Here is a 20,366-nt window from a genome sequence, read left to right on the forward strand (position 1 = left end):
AGCTGAGCGTGGTGTGAGTGTTTATCGTCTGTTCTCTCTGCAGTCGCACCTGTTTGTCCTTCAGCTGGTCCACCGGCCGTCGGTTCGATCGGTTCTGCAGGGCTTACTGAGGAAGAGACTCCTCACTGCTGAACACTGCATCACTAAAGGTAACACTAGCGCTTCAGTCTCTCTGTATTTCTGTTGGTCAGGTGCAGTGATCAGTGTTGTGATTACGTGTGTCTTCAGTGAAGAGGAACTTCAGCAGCGTGGCCGTGTCTGTGGCCGGGGCCGGACTGAACGCTGACGATGGGGTGGAGCAAACGGCCATCAAAGTGTCTTTAAAGTGTCCAATCACGTTCCGGCGTATTCAGCTGCCGGCGAGAGGCCATGACTGCAAACATGTGCAGGTCAGGAAGACTTTTAAACAGCTTAAACACCGGCTTTGACATCTAAAGCATGGGCCACAGGGGTATTTATAAAATGTATTTTTAGGGATGTGAAAGTCAACTGTAAATCTGCTCGGGAACTATATTAATTGTGAAAATCACTACATATAAATTTGAATTGAATTTTAAAAGATAAAATTTAAAGGTTGATAAATCCAAAATTAGTCTAAAAGAGGGGAGAAAAAAAGACACAAATACAGTAATTAATGCAACGACGGGATTTTAAATATAAAAAATATGTATATAGAAAAGTAAATTATTTAATTTTGCTACAATTTTGTCTTTATAATATATAAAAAAAATTCTCACGCCGTATAAATTAGTCTTTATATATGAAAATACACTTGTGATTTTTTGTTTTTTTTAAAGAAGTGTCTTCTGCTCACCAAGGCTCCATTTATTTGATAAAAAATACATGAAAAACCATAGTATTTTTACAATTTGTGTGAATGTATAGTAAAGTGTAATGTATTCCTGTGATCAAAGCTGAATTTTCAGCATCATTACTCCAGTCTTCAGAGTCACATGATCCTTCAGAAATCACTCTAATATGATGATTTGCTGCTCAAGAAACATTTATGATTATTATCAATGTTGAAAACAGTTCATATTTTTGTCTCAAACTTCATTCATGTATTTTTTCAGGATTCTTTGATGAATAGAAAGCATTTATTTGAAATATAAATATCTTGTAACATTATAAATGTCTTTACTCTCACTTTTGATTAAGTTACTGCATCCTTGCTGATTAAAATGCATGCTCCACTAATATTTTAGAAACGCGTCTCTCACGGAGGGATCCTCATATTTGAGATCAGAAAGTTTGAAAACCGATGTCTTGTTGTGTTAATGTTGCAGTGCTTTGACCTGGAGTCGTATTTAGAGCTGAACTGTGAGCGCGGCACATGGAGATGTCCGGTGTGCAAGTAAGAACCAGTCAGTCCTGAGATCACATCTGAGATGGTTGAATTGTGCAGATCTGATCTTCTGTTTCTCTTCTTCAGTAAATCCGCTCTGTTAGAAGGTCTGGAGGTGGACCAGTACATGTGGGGGATCTTAAACGCTCTCCAGAAGTAAGTCTGTTACTTTTGGCTTTGTAAGTTTGTGCAGTTTGTAAAAGCCTTGAAACAAACCAACTCGTCTGCTTTTAGATGTCACTGGACTGTAGGGCTGCCCTCCACTAAAGATTTGACTTGTAGTCGTTAATTTAAGCCATTTAGTCGACTAATTGTGCGTTTAGATTAAAAAGCCATAAATCATAATAATGTGCCTTTAATTGCCTATATAAAATACGTATAGCCTAATCAGTGCACAAATTCAAACTTAAAGCTCCGGCAAACGTAATGATTACGAATGTTTAAAAAACAAAACAAGAGGAGACTGTCTAAACATTTGAATAATTTATTGGTAATGTTTTCTGTGTTTTCGGCTGCAGAGATTACAGTAAGTCAACGATGCTGACTCGTTATCTCCGCAGTTGTAGATGCAGAGAATATTTATTTTCCATTGCAATCTGTTCATTCAAATGTAAAAATGTCAAGCTTTATCTAGATAAATGTCTCATGTCTTTGAGGCAAGTGTACGCTGAGTTTCGGTTCATTTATTTGATGCGCTGAAGTTCAAGACCGCATCGACAGAAAGCACCATTATTTTACAAAAGCACAACGTTTTGTTGTTATTGTGAGTTTACAAAAATAAAAGTAGACCCTTTACAGTTTGCATTACTCTTTATGACCAAAAATGACGGGGAATTTTAAGTTAAATGCAAGTGATTGCGCCGGCGCCTGTATAAGTTATGCAGTAAACACGCTGTCCACACAAACACTTGGATATACACCTAATAATAGCGCACATTTGTCTAGATTAACATTAGAGCGAGCGACTTCTGCTTCTACTTGCATGTTTCAAGTGATAAGCCATATTTGAGGTCGAGGAATGAAAGGCGAATGTTTGGACGATCTGTCGTTTACAGTATGCATGATTTCACCACTCGTTTTCAAGTTTAAAACTAAACGACTAATACAATTTTGGTCGACTAAGCCTCTTCTAGTCGGCTAACGGTTAATTGACTATTAGGGGGCAGTGCTACTAGACTGATCCTCTTTCAGCTCAGAGTTCAAGAAGGTCATGATAGACCCGTCGTGCAACTAAATAGTCACACTTGTATTGTTCGCGGTCAAAAATAATTGCATTGGAAATTAATGGGAAATTATTTTCCTCTAGTGGAAGCGTTTGGTACTGCGGCCAAACACAATCTCACTGACAGCTTTTTTTTTTTTTTTTGATCAACCTCAAATTAGATTTTATTTTGATTTTTCAGTTTTAGAGTGAAATGTGTTTTTATATTTCATATAAAATGAAAATATTTTTACTTTTGTGCATTTTTCATAATAATAAATGTAAATTTCACTTTTTAAAACTTCAGCAATAATCTGTCAAGTGTCTTCTCTAAAAAGAGACCAAGTTTCAGTCTGTGCTACAAAACATTTTAAGTTGGAAATTTCATTTTCAGGTCAATGCTCAAAAAGTGATTAAATGGACTATAACTACTGCATAAATATAATTTAGTACCGTAAACCTTACGGTTAGTGGACTATTAGGGGTCAGCGCTACTAGACTGATCACTGATCCTCTTTCAGCTCAGAGTTCGAGGAGGTCATGATAGACCCGTCGTGCAGCTGGAGGCCGATCCAGATCAAATCTGAGCTGCACATAAAAGAAGATCCGGACGGGCCGATGTCCAAGCGCTTCAAAATCACCAGTCCCAGTCAGACGGTGCTGCCCAACGTGACGGACATGATCGCTCAGCTCGGCCCGGGAGCGTCTCCATATCCCAACCAGAACCAGCAGAGCAACAGCACTAACCAGTTCAACAGCCCAGGTGCATCCCACTGAATTACCCACAAGTCACCTTTATTGATATAGCGCTTTTTACAACACAGATTGTTTCAAAGCAGCTTTACAGAGTTAATAATGCAACAAAGTTTGTTTCCAGATGAAAATAGCATCACAGTTTAGCTTAAATAAACTGAGTGATGGTTGTAACTATATTTGTAATGTATGTTTTAGTTTCAGATTCACTTATTAAAGACATGCACTGACTGGCTGTTGTCGCATTTATTTCTGCTGCGTGATACTCTATTAAATTAATCCTTATCGAGTAAAAAATGTCCAGAGCTTATCATTAAGTTTTATCGTGATCTCGATATGGTTTTGTCTGTCGTCCGGCTATGTTGCTCTATGTCACCTCTGTGATTGGTTTTACCAGGCAACAGTTACCAGGGCCACAGTAAGTTTGGTGACTATCCCCATGGCAACCCTGCAGCATCATCAGTTAGTGAGTTCATCCAGGGGTCGCAGCTGTCACGCCCCCCCGCTGGCCTGGCACACACACTACACGACACGGTGAGTCTCAGTGACCTTTAACTAAGGACCGTCTGATTGATGTAAAATTACCAATCAGTAAGAGTGAGTGAGTGAGTGTTTGTGAGTGAGTGAGTGAGTGTTTGTGAGTGAGTGAGTGAGTGAGTGAGTGTTTGTGAGTGTTTGTGAGTGAGTGAGTGAGTGAGTGAGTGAGTGAGTGAGTGAGTGTGCGAGTGAGTGCGTGTGTGTGTGTGTCAGTGTTGTTTTTGGCAGGCCTTTTAGTTTTAGTCTTAGTCTTTTGGACGAAAATGCTTTTTAGTTTTAGTCACATTTTAGTCACTTATAAACTTGATAGTTTTAGTCACGTTTTAGTCGACGAAAACACAAAAAGGTTTTAGTCAAGTTTTAGTCAATTTTAGTAAAAAATAAATGAATTAGTCTTTAACGAATTAATTTAGATTAAAAAGTATTGGAAATGGACTTAGGTTTGACAGGTTGTAGCAAGTGTTGCAATTCATAAAACAACAGTTAACCTTAAAACCTTTGCATAATAAACTAGACCAGGGTTCACCAATCTCGGTCCTGGAGGGCCGCTGTCCCTGCAGAGTTTAGCTCCAACCAGCTCCAACACACCTGTTTGAAAGTTTCTAGTATGCCTAATGAGACCTTGATTAGCTGGTTCAGGTGTGTTTAATTGGTGAACCCTGAGCTAGACTTTCTCATTGATGGAGATGCAGTGCTGCCAAGCTGTACTTCATTGTCGCATTGGGCAGAAACCTTTTATCCCCATATTTCAAGTTATATTTTTTCCATGAATTGATGCTCTTCTAAAATTTCAGCACATTGGCTATTTTCACCAGTAATCACAGTAATAAAGGAATGGTTTAAAGTTTAAACAGCAAAAAACTTTGAGCTACTACAACATTACACACAGATTAAGTGGTAACAGTGGAATCACTGTTTTACTCCAAAAAAGCCAGGAATAAAAACATTCTTACTTTGGCAATTGTGTCTTTATTTGAGAAATTGCTAAAGTGCAATGAACAACGTGCCCAAAATATAAGCTAGTGAGGAACACATACTTATGCTGTACATACAACTTGTGCTTCAACTTATCTGCCAGTGCAACAACAAGATGCATATTATTTGTAAACACAAACATCATACAACCCTGTCTATCTTTAACTTGTGCAAAGTGCAAAGTTGCAAACATTCTGAAACAAAATAATAAAATAAATAAATAATAGGTGCATTGAGCATAGGTTGTTAGGAATGCATACTTGAATTTAAAGTATGAAATAAACATGACACTTGAATTGTGGTAGTATTCTTCCCGCCTAGTTTGTGGCCACATTTACCGTCGTCTCCCAATACTATGCATTCTGTTTTTCTTTCTGATGGATTATACTGAAAGTATGTCCATAAATCATCTCGTCGTTTCCGACCACCAAGCCCGTTTATTGGCGTCGTCGCCATGGTCCTTCGAAGACGTGTGGCGAGTGACTAGCCGTAGTTGTGTTGTTGTTGTGTGGAATCTGGTGCGCGGCAGCCGGGTGGTGGGCGTACCCAAAACAAGGATAGGAAGCGGCAGCATTGCTGATACTTTTTTAGCTCAAAACAGACAGATTTCACGCAAAATAGGCAGAAATGACATGCATTGTGAACGTCAGACTTATAATCATTTTCGTTCCATCTCGTCTCGTCAACGAAAACTCGAAAACGTCTCGTCATGTTTTAGTCACCTTAGAGCCATTTTTAGCTAGTCGTCGCGTTAAAAAAAAGGTGCGTCAACGAAATAATTTTGTTATCGTCATCGTTGACGAAAACAACGTTGGTGTGAGTGTGTGTGAGTGAGTGTGAGTGTGTGTGCGAGTGAGTGTTTGAGTGTGTGTTTGAGTGTGAGTGTGTGTGTGAGTGAGTGTGTGTGAATGAGTGAGTGTGTGAGCGAGTGAGTGATTGTGTGAGTGTGTGTGAGCGAGTGAGTGTGAGCGAGTGAGTGAGAGTGTGTGTGTGTGTGTGAGTGAGTGAGTGAGTGTGTGTGTGTGAGCGACTGTGTGAGTGTGTGTGTGAGTGAGTGTGTGTGTGTGTGAGTGAGTGTGTGTGTGAGCGAGTGTGTGAGTGTGTGTGAGCGAGTGAGTGTGTGTGTGTGAGTGAGTGTGCGTGTGAGCGAGTGAGTGTTTGAGTGTGCGAGTGAGTGAGTGTGTGTGTGAGTGAGTGTGTGTGAGTGAGTGAGCGAGCGAGTGAGTTTTTGAGTGTGTGAGTGAGTGTGCGTGTGAGCGAGTGAGTGTTCGAGTGAGTGAGTGTGTGTGTGAGAGTGAGTGTGTGTGAGAGTGAGTGTGTGTGAGAGTGAGTGAGTGTGAGCGAGTGAGTGAGCGAGTGTGTGTGAGAGTGAGTGAGTGAGTGTGTGAGAGTGAGTGTGAGCGAGTGAGTTTTTGAGTGTGTGTGAGAGTGAGTGAGTGTTCGAGTGAGTGAGTGTTCGAGTGAGTGAGTGTGTGAGTGAGTGTGTGTGTGTGTGAGTGAGTGTGTGTGAGAGTGAGTGTGTGTGAGAGTGAGTGCGAGCGAGTGAGTGAGTGAGTGTGTGTGTGTGTGTGTGTGTGAGTGTGTGAGTGAGTGTGCGTGTGACCGAGTGAGTGTGTGAGTGAGTGTGCGTGTGACCGAGTGAGTGTGTGAGTGAGTGTGTGTGTGTGTGTGTGTGTGTGTGTGTGTGTGTGTGTGAGTGTGTGAGTGAGTGTGCGTGTGACCGAGTGAGTGTGTGAGTGAGTGTGTGTGTGTGTGTGTGTGTGTGTGTGTGTGTGTGCGAGTGAGTGAGTGTGTGTGTGAGTGAGTGTGTGTGTGTGAGTGAGTGAGCGAGCGAGTGAGTTTTTGAGTGTGTGAGTGAGTGTGCGTGTGAGCGAGTGAGTGTTCGAGTGAGTGAGTGTGTGTGTGAGAGTGAGTGTGTGTGAGAGTGAGTGTGTGTGAGTGTGAGCGAGTGAGTGAGCGAGTGTGTGTGAGAGTGAGTGAGTGAGTGTGTGAGAGTGAGTGTGAGCGAGTGAGTTTTTGAGTGTGTGTGAGAGTGAGTGAGTGTTCGAGTGAGTGAGTGTGTGAGTGAGTGAGTGTGTGAGTGAGTGTGTGTGTGTGTGAGTGAGTGTGTGTGAGAGTGAGTGTGTGTGAGAGTGAGTGCGAGCGAGTGAGTGAGTGAGTGTGTGTGTGTGTGTGTGTGTGTGAGTGAGTGTGCGTGTGACCGAGTGAGTGTGTGAGTGAGTGTGTGTGTGTGTGTGTGTGTGTGAGTGTGTGAGTGAGTGTGCGTGTGACCGTGTGAGTGTTCGAGTGAGTTTTTGAGTGAGTGAGTTTTTGAGTGAGTGAGTGTGAGTGTGTGAGTGAGTGTGCGTGTGAGCGAGTGAGTGAGTGTGTGAGAGTGTGTGACTGAGTGAGTGTGCGTGCGTGTTAGGTTTATAACCTAAGTGAAGCATTGACAGTACTGACATGTTGTGCATCCTTAATTTATTCATGTATATTTTCTGATTTGTTCTTCACAGACGCCTCACCCCCTAAACACAGTTCAATCCCACAATCCCCTGCAGCACAGTATGCGTGGGCCGCCCAGCACTCAGCGGTTACATCACAACGCCCCGCCCCTCCCCTGCAGGCCGACACCCACCCAGCAGAGCTCCGCCCCCAGCAGACACATGACCACAGAGATGACCTTTAACCCCTCGCCGGGTAACATGGAGGGTCAGAGCAGCGCAGACGTACGCGAGGCGTCTTTAGATGTGAGTTCAGTCTGACTCGTGACACTTTTTTTTATTTTATTTTTTTTTATTACAGGAAAACATACAGAAATTTTACAAAATACACATTGACCAAAACAAAACTAAAACAAACACAGAAACAACAACAATATAAGAAGAGACGGGAAAAAAAAAAAAGGTATTTTATGATTAATACGGCTATCTGTGCACATCCCCGGGTGAAGGACGTGCGAGTCGTGACACTTTTGATCACCTGGTTTTCCGTGATATTAACCCGTGATATTGCTGTGATTGTTTTTCCTCCTTCAGCTGCTGCCAGACCTGATGAATCCCGATGATCTTCTGTCATACCTGGATCCTCCTGAGCTTCCCAACAGCAGCAGCGACGACCTGCTGTCTCTCTTCGAGAACAACTGAGACCGACACACCCTCGACTAGCAGCTCCTCCATACTTGACGAACACAAATGCACTTACCGTCGTTTCCTCTTCCTGTACAGATTTTAAAACCAGCGTGAACAGACGCGACAGCAGAGGTTGTGCTACACACAATCATTCATCAGTTTCAGTTCTTAACATTCGCTTACTACAGTAAAATACTTATAGAGCATTTAGTTATCTTAGTTAAGTTTAATTTCAACGTTCGCTAATACATTATGAACCCTCTGATGCTCTTCGGTCAATTTTGAATAAAATATTTTTACTTTTTTTTCGTCATCAGAATAGTACGAAACTTGGAAAAGGTTTTGCTGTGTGAACACAAAAAAATTGTTTGAAAATGTTAAATGGTCCCCAAAAAAAAAAAAAAAAGTAAATTGTTCGCTGTCGAAAATGAGTGCATTGGAAATGAATGGGAAAAGAATTTCCTCTAGTGGAAGCGTTTGGTAGTGCGGCCACACACAATCTCACCGAAAGCCTCAAATTAGGAACACAACTTGTTTAGATTTATGGCTTTGATTTTCTCACAGTTTTAGAGTAAAATGTGTCTGTTATATTGCATATAAAAAATCTAAATATTATTTTTGTGCATTTTTCATAACAATAAACGTAAAATTCTATAACTTTTTTTAAGCTCACTTTTTAAAGCTCGTGTCACTTCAGCAATAATCTGCCAAGTGTCTTCTCTAAAAAGAGACCAAGTTTCAGTCTGCGCTACACAACATTCAAGATTTATGAAAGTTTAAGTTGGAAATTTCATTTTTATTTTAGGCCTATGCTCAAAAAATGGATTATAACTACTGCATAAATATAATTTAGTACCATTAAATCCCCTTTTTTGAAAATACAAAATATTAAATAACATTATAAAACTAAAACATAGTGCATTCATTTCATTTAAATAAATACATTTTAAAAATCTGCCATTTTTGACCGCCACGCAACAGAGGGTTGTTAAAATCATTTAACTAACATTAACAAAGATTAATAAATGCTGTAACAAAAGTGTTGCTTATTAACTAATGTTAACTAACAGAACCTTATTGTAAAGCCTTATTTTTATCAGTCAATTACAAAGCATTTCCATTATCATAAAGTTAGCGCAACCTCTGCACGTCCAAGGAAAGTGGAGCTGAAATGAACTTTTCGGCTGAATTCAGTCTTTTTTACCACACGAGAGTGAAATATATGAACAAGCGTTTTTTCTACTGGCTTTGATTTTGATATGAAGAAGCAGACCAACATCCGTCCACTGTCGTTCTGTATCCTCAGTTTCTGTTTTAGTTTCAGCAGATTCTCAAATATTCACGCTAACATCTCAAAGCTCTTATTCAAAACTATCCGGAAACGTAAAGGGAAAAAAGGAAATTGAGCTCATGTCGATTTACTTGCATAAAGAACAGAAACACACTCAAGTCGTTCCATGCATTTATCCGTCTAGTTCACTACTGTTCATAATGCAGTTGTATTATTTTCATGTAAATATTTGTGAATACATTTGTAAGGTCTTTTGTATTAGTTGGTCATCCATTTTTCTTCTGCCACCGTATGTCTATGAATATTCATTGCAAGAGCGAGGGAAAGACGCGGGCTGTGTTCAGAATGCAATACTGTACTATAATGCATACTAATGTATAGACTGGCATTGAAATATACTGTACACTACTGTTCAAAAGTTTGAGGTCGGTGTGACTTTTTGATGTTTAGGAAGTCTCTTACGCTGCATTTATTTGATCTAAAATACAGTAAAATAGTAAAATATTATTACAATTCAAAATAACTGTTTTCTATATGAATATATTGTAAAATATAATTTATTCCTGTGATCAAAGCTGAATGTTCAGCATCATTACTCCAGTCTTCAGTGTCACATGATCCTTCAGAAATCACTCTTAATATCAGTATTGGCTGCTCAAGAAACATTTATGATTACTATCAAACTGTGTTGCTTCATATTTTGGGGGAATATTAAACATGTAATATTAATATTATGTAATATTTATACTTAAGATTGATTGAGCCACACAAAATATTAATTTCTTTCAAAACAATTTTTATTGACCTCAAACTTTTAAACAGTGGTGTATATACATATATAATGTATGTATATGTAATGACTGGAATACCATATTGGACCAGAAAGAAACCACCCTGTAATCGCCACAAACACCCTGACATATAATCGTAACTAGTTTGGTTCAAATACACTTTCATTCACGAAAACCAATGGTGTGTAAAGCTGTTAGAAGCTCAGTTTATTGTAATACAGACTTCCATGTTAATATGAGAAATATTGTTAATATGTACAAGCAAATATAACAGCCTTATGTGAAATAAATCTATACACGTTTGTAGAAAGGGCAGCTGTATGTAAAAGCTATAACAGCCATTCGAAATTGGTTTAAAATGTTGAATATTTTATTATTTTTTTTGTTTTGGTAAATTATTTTTTATTATTTGTCTTGTTCTGATGATTGCATCACATGGCTAAAAAAAATTATACACATGCAATGATTTTTTTTTAATGAATTTGAATATGCAACACAAGTCTTCCATTTTTTATGAAAGAGACGGGTGATTTTAATATCTGATTTTAAACCGTTTTTATCTGTGAAATCATTACATTTAAATATTAAACATCAGGTTTTCCCCGTGAAGATTAATGTTTGCGATCACGGCTGTTGTTCTCTCAGAAATAAAGCCTTGCGTTGTGATTTCTTTGCTCTGATTGTAGTTAAATGGCGTGAGCAGCAGAAAAAGATGCTTTCTTCAAACAGTCCAAAGCTCAATAAACTCATCTGTAATATTTTGACTCAATGTTTATTGTGTTAGTAAGCTGAATTATTGATTCTGTGAGTTCATGAACTGCTTTCGGGGATAAACATTTGAAATCTGTATGGAAAAGGAGACGGCATGACTGAACATATCATTTATCACTTACAGTAGATCTTTAAAATACATTTTTAATCGTTCAGGGTATGATGTTACAGTCACCTTCGACCTTTATGTCATTGTGCATTGATGGCAATATTCGATAGAACAAAAAAAAAGTTTAATAGTGATTCAATATTTTAAGTTTTGATTTGACCAGCCATTTATTCTGTCTTTGATTTGAATAATTAGCGTATATGTACTCATACTTATATTAATAACATAGTATTTTAATTAACATGTTATTCACATATTAATTCACATGTTATCTATGTTTTAGAAATCACCATGTAACGTGCGCGCACACGCCACGCTTTTAAACGCTTCCGCGTGACTCTTCCTTCCTGTGACAATATGAACTTTGCTGACGATAGAACCAAAAGCATAATCTTAAGTTAAAATATATATATATATATATTATTTAATAGTGATTCAATATTTTACTTTTGATTTGATTTTACCAAAGGCCCTTATTCTATAGTCTGATTTTACTAAGTAACTTATATTTACTAATACTTATATTAATCACATAGTATATGAATTAACATGTATTTTTTTATTATGATTTATGTTTCAAGAATCCCCATGTGACGTGCGCGCACACGCCACGCTTTTAAAAGCTTCCGTGTGACTCTTCCGCTCTTCTTCCTGTGTGTCTGTAACTCGGCGGAGTCGGTAGCCGGAATCAGCATGTTAATCATCAGTAACAGGATTAAATTATGCTCGCTGGCCTTCACCGCGGCGCGCATGTACGCCACCGGAGCTCAAGCCAACAACAACCCGGTGGTGTTCTTCGACATCGCGGCGGATAACGAACCGCTCGGTCGAGTCACCTTCGAGGTGAGCGAGCACGAGAGAGGTTACAAACTCTACTATGGAGAAGGCTTGGCTCATGAATATTAATGACGCAGCCCGACGTTCGTCAAGTTAAGTTCGTCTGATTGGCTGAATGGAACGCTTGACACTACAGTTGGCGAATCAGCGAATTCTTCGAGGGTTTTTTGGATGTTAATTTGAATGCGTGACTGGACGCTCCGCAAAAGTGTATAAAGTAACGGCATTTCGAATTAATTAATATTTATTAGCGTTGCCTTCTCCATAGTAGTAACCTGCAAAATTCTTAACTTTATAATACTTAAACGCATAACATATTTCTGAAAAGTTTTGGATATCACAAATGTTTTGTTTTTTTATTAAACATTAATTTTTCAGTCTAATATTTAAATGTTCAACACATGTAGCTAGTTCCTATGCGCATTTATTTTGCAGTGTGGTTATTTTAATTGACCTCGTTCTTCATTGACCTTTAACTCTCTATCTCTGAACTTTAGCTGAATTCAGATGTTGTGCCCAAAACAGCAGGTAAAGCCCTTGAAAACAGCTTATATTCGTTATTTCTCTCACACAGGTGCCATGTTTGATCTTTTGTGTGTTTCACAGAGAATTTCCGAGCTCTCTGCACTGGTGAACATGGCTTCGGATACAAGGGCTCCATCTTCCACAGGGTGATCCCACAGTTCATGTGTCAGGTAACATGATCCTCCTCCTCATCATCATCATCATCATCATCATCATCATTACTGGAAGAAGAACAAGATCACACACGCTTTCATGAGCTGATTATGATCAAACCCGCCGGCGCTTCTGGGTTTGGCTTTCACTTGAAGCTTAACGGGATAGTTCACCCAAAAATCATCATCATTTACACACCCTTGTGTTTTTCCAAAACTATATGAGTTTCTTTCTTCTGCTGAACACAAAAGAAAATATTGTGAAGAATATCAGTAACCAAACAGTTGATGGCACCCATTGCCTTCCATAGTATTGTTTTTCCTAGTATGGAAGCCAATGGGTGTCAACTGTTTGGTTACTGATATTCTTCACAATATCTTCTTTTGTGTTCAACAGAAAGAAACTCCTACAGGTTTGGAAAGACACAAGGGTGTGTAAATGATGACAAAGTTTCATTTTTGTGTAAACCATCCCTTTAAATTGTGATTTTTACAAAGCCTTTTAATAACCACTGAATAAAACACTTCCTCACAGAAGAACCGCATTAATCCTGCATAATTAATTCTGCATCTGATGATGATTTTGTTTTGTATACTCATTTTAAGCCTCAAATGCTTTTTGCATGTATCATGTATTTAAACATGTGTTTACATGTATTTTTACACTAGTGTGTTTCTCTCAGGGAGGAGATTTTACCAACCACAACGGAACCGGAGGAAAATCCATCTATGGTCCGAGATTTCCGGACGAGAACTTCAAACTGAAACACACCGGACCAGGTAAAACACACCTGTCTTTGCTCAATAGACGCGTCTTCCACTCTTTAGTCTGTGAAGGTTTTCACTGATTCTCATCATGATTGTTTGGGTCACTGCGATCATTCAGGTTCTCTGCAGGAACAGGTAAACGCCTCTAGATGGCGCTGCAATTACTGTTAGTGTTAACTAAAACTAAATTAAAAAAATAGTTTTAGTTAACTAAAATAAAATATTAAATGAAAAAAATTCAACAACTTAAGTTGAAGTCAAAATTCTTAAATTGCTAAAATCAAAGCTAAATGGAAATATATAAAAATGACAAAATCAAATAATAATATTACTAAACCTTAAGCTAAAATTAAAATGAAAATATACAAATAAAAGCAAAATATCAAAATACTATAATAAAATATAAATAAACCCTGATATCAATCTGAAAGAGAAAAAGAGCAGATTGTCAAAACTAACTTATTTTTAAGCAAAAATCATGTGATGCAGTGATATAGAAATTTTATTCAATACTTATTTTTTTTATTTATAACATGTTAATATTTCAAATCTACACGGGTTAGTAATGTTTTTAAGATTTTTTTATTTCATTCCTTTTTTATTAATTTTCAACTATTACACTTTATTGTACTTATTTTGTCTTTTTTTTATTGCTTTTAATTGTTTTTGTCTTTTTGTTAAATGTTTATTTTGCCTGACAAGTAATAACTATTTATTTACTTATTGATTTGTTATTGTGTGTGTAAAAAAATAAAAAATAATAAAAAAATATTTGTGTGTGTGTAAACATGCATTTAAATCAGCAGCTGTCTATATATCTGTGTCGTCAAGCACATGTCAGTTAACCACTAGTTATGACTCATGAAGTTCTTCCGTGTGTATGTGTGTGTGTGTGTGTGTGTGTGTGTGTGTGTGTCCAGGTATTCTGTCCATGGCCAACGCTGGACCAAACACAAACGGATCCCAGTTCTTCATCTGCACAATCAAAACGGAGTGGTACGAGAAGATCCTCTTCCGTTTCATGTGTCCGTGAATGAGTGAATGCGATGTTGAGAGTGTGTGTTGTGTGTTCTCCAGGCTGGACGGAAAGCACGTGGTGTTCGGCAGCATTAAAGAAGGGCTGGACGTGGTGAGGAAGGTGGAGGAGCTGGGATCTCGATCGGGAAGAACCGCCAAGAGAATCAGCATCAGTGACTGTGGAGAACTCAAGTAGATTCACTGAGTCATTTCACTGAGTCGGTTCACTGAGTCAGTTCACTGAGTCATTTTCTACTGTCCTGCCGCAGATTCGTCGACTTCTAAATGTTCAGAAGGCGCCAAAAGCTCCATAATGTGAAATCTAGACACTTTTGTGTTAAAGGAATAGTCTTTATTTACTCTCTGGAACACAAAAGGAGAATTTAAAATAAAACAACTCTTTATAGTGGCCAGAAAGGTCATAAAACAGCACAAAAGCACCATATTAGCCCATACATCTTCTGCAGTTTCACAATGAACAAGACAAAGATTCTCCTTTTGAATTCCAGGTTAAAAAACACATCATACAGGTTTGAAATGATATTAGGGTGTGTAAATAATGTCATAATTATCATTTTTGGGAGCATTATTCCTTTAAAGTGGTATCCACTGTGAATTAAGTCATTCTCAGATAATATTGGTGTTTAATCTGGACTGAAAACACGTCACATCTGATGACCTCTTGTTCTCATGCATTAGGTTATGAATTGTGGCCAGTGTGCTGCAGTATTGAGTTTGGAGTAATAAAGCCAAGAGCAATAAGAAATGATGTTTTAGTCGTTTATTTGATCTCGTTTAAGGCACATGTCTGTGTTTCACAGGTTATTAACACACACTTCACAGTCTGATTTACAGTCATTCATGTAAATGTAGTTCAGAACAACTTCTGCATCAATAAGCCGATGTCATTCAGGTGAACTGGAACTGCAAGCTTTTGCTTAACTGAGGATTCTGGGACTAAACATTTAACCATTTCATCCACTAAACAGACGCACCTCAGTCTTAAAAGTAACTTGACTCTGGATTATAAGTGAACAAACCCATTTAAACAGCAGCTCTTAAATATCAGTTCAGACCCTGACACTTTTTTTGATTGACAGGTGTGTGTTTGTGCTTGTTTCTTTACACATGAAGCGCTCAAATGCTTAAGGCCACTGCATATGTAAAAGTATATTTCACATAAAAACGAGTGTCACATTGTTTAATTAAACCTATTAATACTGTTAATGTGTTTCTGATCTCTATTGCCATCACTATTATTTTTCCCCAAATACACAAAAAAAGTTGTAGAAAAACAGGCACTTGATACGCATCCTAAAATCACACAATATGTTCTTCAGTGACTCGTGAAATGTTAAAAATAAGAGCTATAAAAAGTTCATTAAAGATCAACACAAACAACATCATCAAAAGCCTCTTGGACAGAATCTCACACGTGATAATAACGTCTAAATGAGGATATTAGATGCATTAATGCACTGAATATGTGAAAGCCGATCCTATTCGGCAGTATATTTGCATAACCTTATTATATATGTGGGAATATAGTGGAAATGCAAATCATATTAGTAGTTTTCAGTTATTGCAATATCTCGATTTGAATATGGGGTGGAATTTAAAAAAAAAAAAAAAAAAAACTAAAAAATACCCCAGGTGTTTTTTTTTCTTAACAAAAAGTTTATTCACAGCACTATTATTTTAATTAATAATTTGTAGGTTTTTCCCGTCACTTTCTATCCTGCTAGTTTTTTGATTTAACAAAAATCCACTTCCTTGATGACGTCACCCAACAGGAAGTGACATCATTTTGGAGCAGCACAAACATCAGTAAGTATATCATGAGTTGATTCGGTGATGTTTTGTGCTGCAGCTCTTTATGAACATCACGCTCATCTTGTCATTGTGTGAATATTCAGTATTTGTTTTTAAAAAGCAACAGAATTAAAGGGGTTGTGGAGGACAGGAATGAGCGCCTGATCGAGGGTGATGACACATTTCCATTCGGCCATTAGCTGATACTGATGTCCTGCCTGTAAATTATTGCCCTGAAATGTGTTATTAAAACCACCAAAGAAATATTTCACATGTGAATCACAGCAAACATATCAAATAACAGGTACTTGCACCATTAACACTATTCAGAGTGATATTATATATATATACAGTAGTCAAGATTTGAAGTGGATCAAAACCTTTCATCAGTTATACATGAATTTTGAACAATACCTGTTCTTGTCTTGATCCTCTTCAAATGTTGACTACTGTATATATATATATATATCTCACAGCACATAAAATGAGAGTTGTGGGTCAGTTTGTTTTTATTTTGTTTTGTTTTTTCAGAATTTTGTGTTTAAGTGTTGTGGTGAGTTTTAATTGTGGTGCACCATTTACTTTAACAACCACAGATTTATTGTTAAAAATATATATTTTCTGTGGAAATCAACATATTGCATAAATGCTGCTGACACATTTCAGTTGCATTTACTCAGAGTTCTGCTTTAAATCAGTCATGAATCAGTGTTTATTGTCCAGCTAAAGTGGAGCAGATTGCGTGGAGCATGAGGTGAATGAGGGTGTATCTGGGCGTCTTTAGGGTGCCGGGGGTCAGAGGTCACTGAACTCGACGACAGTAGTATCCGAGCTTCTTACACTTCTCACAGAGATGCTGAGGATGTTCTTTGCTCTGGTCCGATACGTCCAGGCCGTCGGGTTTCTCCAGAGGACGCTGCAAACACAGGAAAGATTTTAAATCCTAGATCCCTAGAAGAGCACCTGTTCTGCTTATCCATGTTCATCTCTCTTGAGTGTGTAATGTTGGTGTTTGAGCAAGAAAAATGTTTCAGAGTCCCTCCACCCTTCAGTGTTTCTGAACTCCTGAAACGCCTCCACTGTAGTCTTGAGTTTCTTCCGGGAACACGTCACAATATTCCTCATTATAATAATTCATACACAGAATAAAGGGGCGGGGCCTGGTTGAGTTAATTAGTAGTGTGTTAAACTGGCGGCTATGGTAAGGGGTGGGACATTTCCCAAACACACTCGAAGCGCTCGACCAATCACAACACACTGCTCCAGTCGACCAATCAGAGCACAGTGTGCTTTTCAGAAGGAGGGGCTTCATAGAGACAGGAAGTAAACAGAGCGTTACTGACAGACTGGGAAGAGAGGAGCCGCAACAATGGAGAATATGAGGAGAATAATCAACATTCAAGCTGGAAAACCTGTTCTAGTAGACTCAAAACCAAGCCTTTGTAAATGGGCATAACTGTTTCAAATATTTCCTCATTTTAAAAGGCCAAAAAGCAGCCATAATGTCTACATAAAAGCATAAATCTTAATAGCAACATTTACAATACAGAAGAACATCTGGTGAACATTACAAAGGAAAAAGGGACATCAGGAGCGTTAAGGAGAGCAGATCCGACTCGATGCTCTTCATCAAGTGTTTTCTACCCGGTTCATAACTTCATAACCTGCCAAACACACTGCAAAGTCCCTCATGAAAGCTTCATCTTGAGCCAAAAGACCTCTATTACATCAGTGTCTCCAGTTTCTGAAGTCCTGATTAATAACGAACAGATGCTCGCCAACTTTTTACAGTTTCAAGTCCGTTTAGATGAATTTGTACAAATGCTTCAATAAAGAAACTCCAGAAAGTTTGCAAACATTCGCTGAGTTCCTGAGCCGTAAGCTGTAATGCAGTTGTGTTTATATGGACCAGACGGAAAACTAAACACAGAAATTAACATCTTAATCAGTCTCTTTGTCTTGTTTTCTAGTTTTAAAAAAACATCCATAAAACGAGAAACATTTACTTGGAAAGTCAGATTGCATAAGGTGAATCTGTTTATTTTTTTACCCAATTTTTACCCAAAGTTTTGTTAGACTCACACTTAATTTAGCAATGGGGTAAACTGTCACAGAGTCAGCCACACGTAACAGCCCCAATTATCACCCAATCACCAGAAGTGCGAGTTCCACACCATCCGTCCAGTTCCTCGGATATATCACCAACCAACGAGGTATCCAAATGGACCAGAGGAAGGTGGACACCATTCACAACTGGCCCCAACATGTCACTATAAAGGAACTCCAACACTTTCTAGGCTTTGCCAACTTTTATCAAAGGTTCATCCAGAATTACAGTCTCCATGGAGACACTGGCTGGAGGAGCTCACCGCCATTTTGAGTTAATCACAGATTACCAGAACCTAGAATATCTCAGAGAAGCCCAGCGACTCAACCCAAGACTCTCCATTTGGGCTCTGTTCTTCACACGGTTCGACCGTGACCTACCGACTGTACCATCCTGAACCTGAATCCACACCTCCAGAACCTGTTCTCCCTCCAGCCATGGTAGTCTGTCCTATCCAATGGTCCCTCGACAGTCAACTCCTTCAAGTCACCTGCAACAAACCTGCTCCACCGGAAGGTCCTGAGGGATAGTTATATGTACCATCCGTCTGTCCCTCATGGACTCAGCACACACCTCTCCGGGCTCTGGACACCCAGCGAACCCTCTCGCTCCTACAAGATCGCTACTGGTGGCCCAGGATATCTCCCAGTACATCAAGGGGTGCTCAGTCTGTGCCATCACCAACACAGAGGAAGCTACCCGAGGGAAGTTGGTACTTTTGCCGATACCCAGACGCCCCTGGTCCCATGTAGGCATTGATTTCATGACCGACCTCCCTCCGTCCAACCATCACACTTGTGTATTCGTTGTCGTAGACCAGTTATCGAAAAACCTGCAAACTCATTCCCATCAAGGGCCTGCCCACCGCTTTCAAAGCCGCAGAACTACTATTCCAACAAGTATTCCGTCATTATGGCCTACCAGAAGACATCATATCAGACCCAGTTTATCTCCCAGGTGAGGCAGGCCTTCTTCAAACTCCACCACTCTGCTTAATAAACACTGTTTGCACCTTAACACCTACATGTCTGTCTCCTTCTGTGTTGTGACATTAACATTAGACTTTTGGTTAAATCTTGTTTGATTTAGCTAAAGTATCTTAAAGGATGTTTAGATATTGCAACCTGATGGCAGAAATGCTGTTTTCAGTCTAAAGTGAGCGTCTGTTCACCTGTTTGTGAGGATAGACGTTGATGTGGCATTTGATGCACTCCTGACCCATGTTCGCCCACGAGTTCCCACTCATCCATTTCCTCTTGCATTTGGGACACTTGTACTCTCCGAAACACCTCTTCTTACCCTGATACGGCGTCAGACCCTCTCCTTTAGGGCGAGCCTGGTAACAAAACAATCTTTAGTCCATCAGTAGATGCAGAGGCGACTCAACTAAAAATGAATGACTGAATCACACACTGAACATATTTCAGTACAATATATATTATTGTTCAAAAGTTGTCAGTGAGAAATTAATACTTTTATTCATCAAGGATGCATTAAACTGATCAAAAGAGACAGTAAAGACATTTATAATGTTACAAAAGCATTTCAAATAAATGCTGTTGTTTTGAACTTTCTATTCAGTAAAGAATCCTGAAAAATAAAATGTGTCACGGTTTTCAACATTGATAATAATCATAAATGTTTCTTGAGCAGCCAATACTGATATTAGAGTGATTTCTGAAGGATCATGTGACACTGAAGACTGGAGTAATGATGCTGAACATTCAGCTTTGATCACAGGAATAAATTACATTTTACTGTATATTCACATAGAAAACAGCTGATTTACATTGGAATATTTCACTGTTTTTACTGTTTTTGATCAAATAAATGTAAAATTAACTAAATTATTCCAAACTTTTGAACGGTACATTATTTTGTAAATGTTAATACTGTTATATGTGTCATGGAGGTTTTCAATCTTTAATGATGTTTCTTTTAATGTTTTTGTGGAACCCCAGCGCTGTATTTGTTGAACTGTTACAGTAATTCGATGTTGCAGTTCTTAATGTAAACGTTACGTTACGCTGTTACAGTGTTACAGTTGTTGCATTATTAGAATATTTGATATTACATCACAGTAACATTCTGAACTGTGGAATACAATTCAAGATGTATCATGTTGCAGTTTAAATGTTGCCAGAAGAAGCACTATAGTGAATATCAGTGTAAATGTTTCAGATTTAAAGGACTGGTTTGTTTGAATGAAGCTTTATAACTGAATCTGCGCACAAGCATCTGTGTTTGACACACTCGCATGTCTTT

At 38.5% G+C, this 20,366-nt stretch overlaps 3 protein-coding genes across 4 annotated transcripts in view; 2 read left to right on the top strand and 1 right to left on the bottom strand.

Annotated features, from left to right (window-relative positions):
* The window catches only part of LOC311096097 (zinc finger MIZ domain-containing protein 1), a 56,143-nt gene extending 47,832 nt beyond the window's left edge, over positions 1-8,311 (top strand). For both annotated transcript variants that reach the window (XM_084135061.1, XM_084135062.1), the window contains exons 16-23: positions 44-149; positions 229-389; positions 1,287-1,354; positions 1,433-1,501; positions 3,068-3,309; positions 3,697-3,833; positions 7,307-7,540; positions 7,829-8,311. In XM_084135061.1, the coding sequence (XP_083991187.1) occupies positions 44-149; positions 229-389; positions 1,287-1,354; positions 1,433-1,501; positions 3,068-3,309; positions 3,697-3,833; positions 7,307-7,540; positions 7,829-7,936 (1,125 nt within the window). In that variant the 3' untranslated portion in view covers positions 7,937-8,311. The remainder of the gene's footprint in view (positions 1-43; positions 150-228; positions 390-1,286; positions 1,355-1,432; positions 1,502-3,067; positions 3,310-3,696; positions 3,834-7,306; positions 7,541-7,828) is intronic.
* Positions 8,312-11,488: 3,177 nt separating this feature from the next.
* Positions 11,489-14,951, top strand: ppifb (peptidylprolyl isomerase Fb). Its single transcript, XM_084135081.1, has 6 exons — positions 11,489-11,726; positions 12,218-12,248; positions 12,327-12,415; positions 13,081-13,177; positions 14,086-14,161; positions 14,243-14,951. The coding sequence occupies exons 1-6, from the start codon at positions 11,577-11,579 to the stop codon at positions 14,376-14,378; spliced, it is 579 nt and encodes a 192-aa protein (XP_083991207.1). The 5' UTR covers positions 11,489-11,576; the 3' UTR covers positions 14,379-14,951.
* LOC311096105 (zinc finger CCHC domain-containing protein 24-like) overlaps positions 14,950-20,366 on the bottom strand; it is an 18,670-nt gene continuing 13,253 nt past the window's right edge. Inside the window, exons 3-4 of the mRNA XM_084135078.1 lie at positions 19,273-19,437; positions 14,950-16,910 (exon numbers count right to left, since the gene is read on the bottom strand). Of these exons, the coding sequence (XP_083991204.1) occupies positions 16,797-16,910; positions 19,273-19,437 (279 nt within the window). The 3' untranslated portion in view covers positions 14,950-16,796. The remainder of the gene's footprint in view (positions 16,911-19,272; positions 19,438-20,366) is intronic.

This window comes from Abramis brama (genome assembly GCF_963993115.1).
Source record: "Abramis brama genome assembly, chromosome: 14".
Taxonomy (NCBI): Eukaryota; Metazoa; Chordata; class Actinopteri; order Cypriniformes; family Leuciscidae; genus Abramis; species Abramis brama.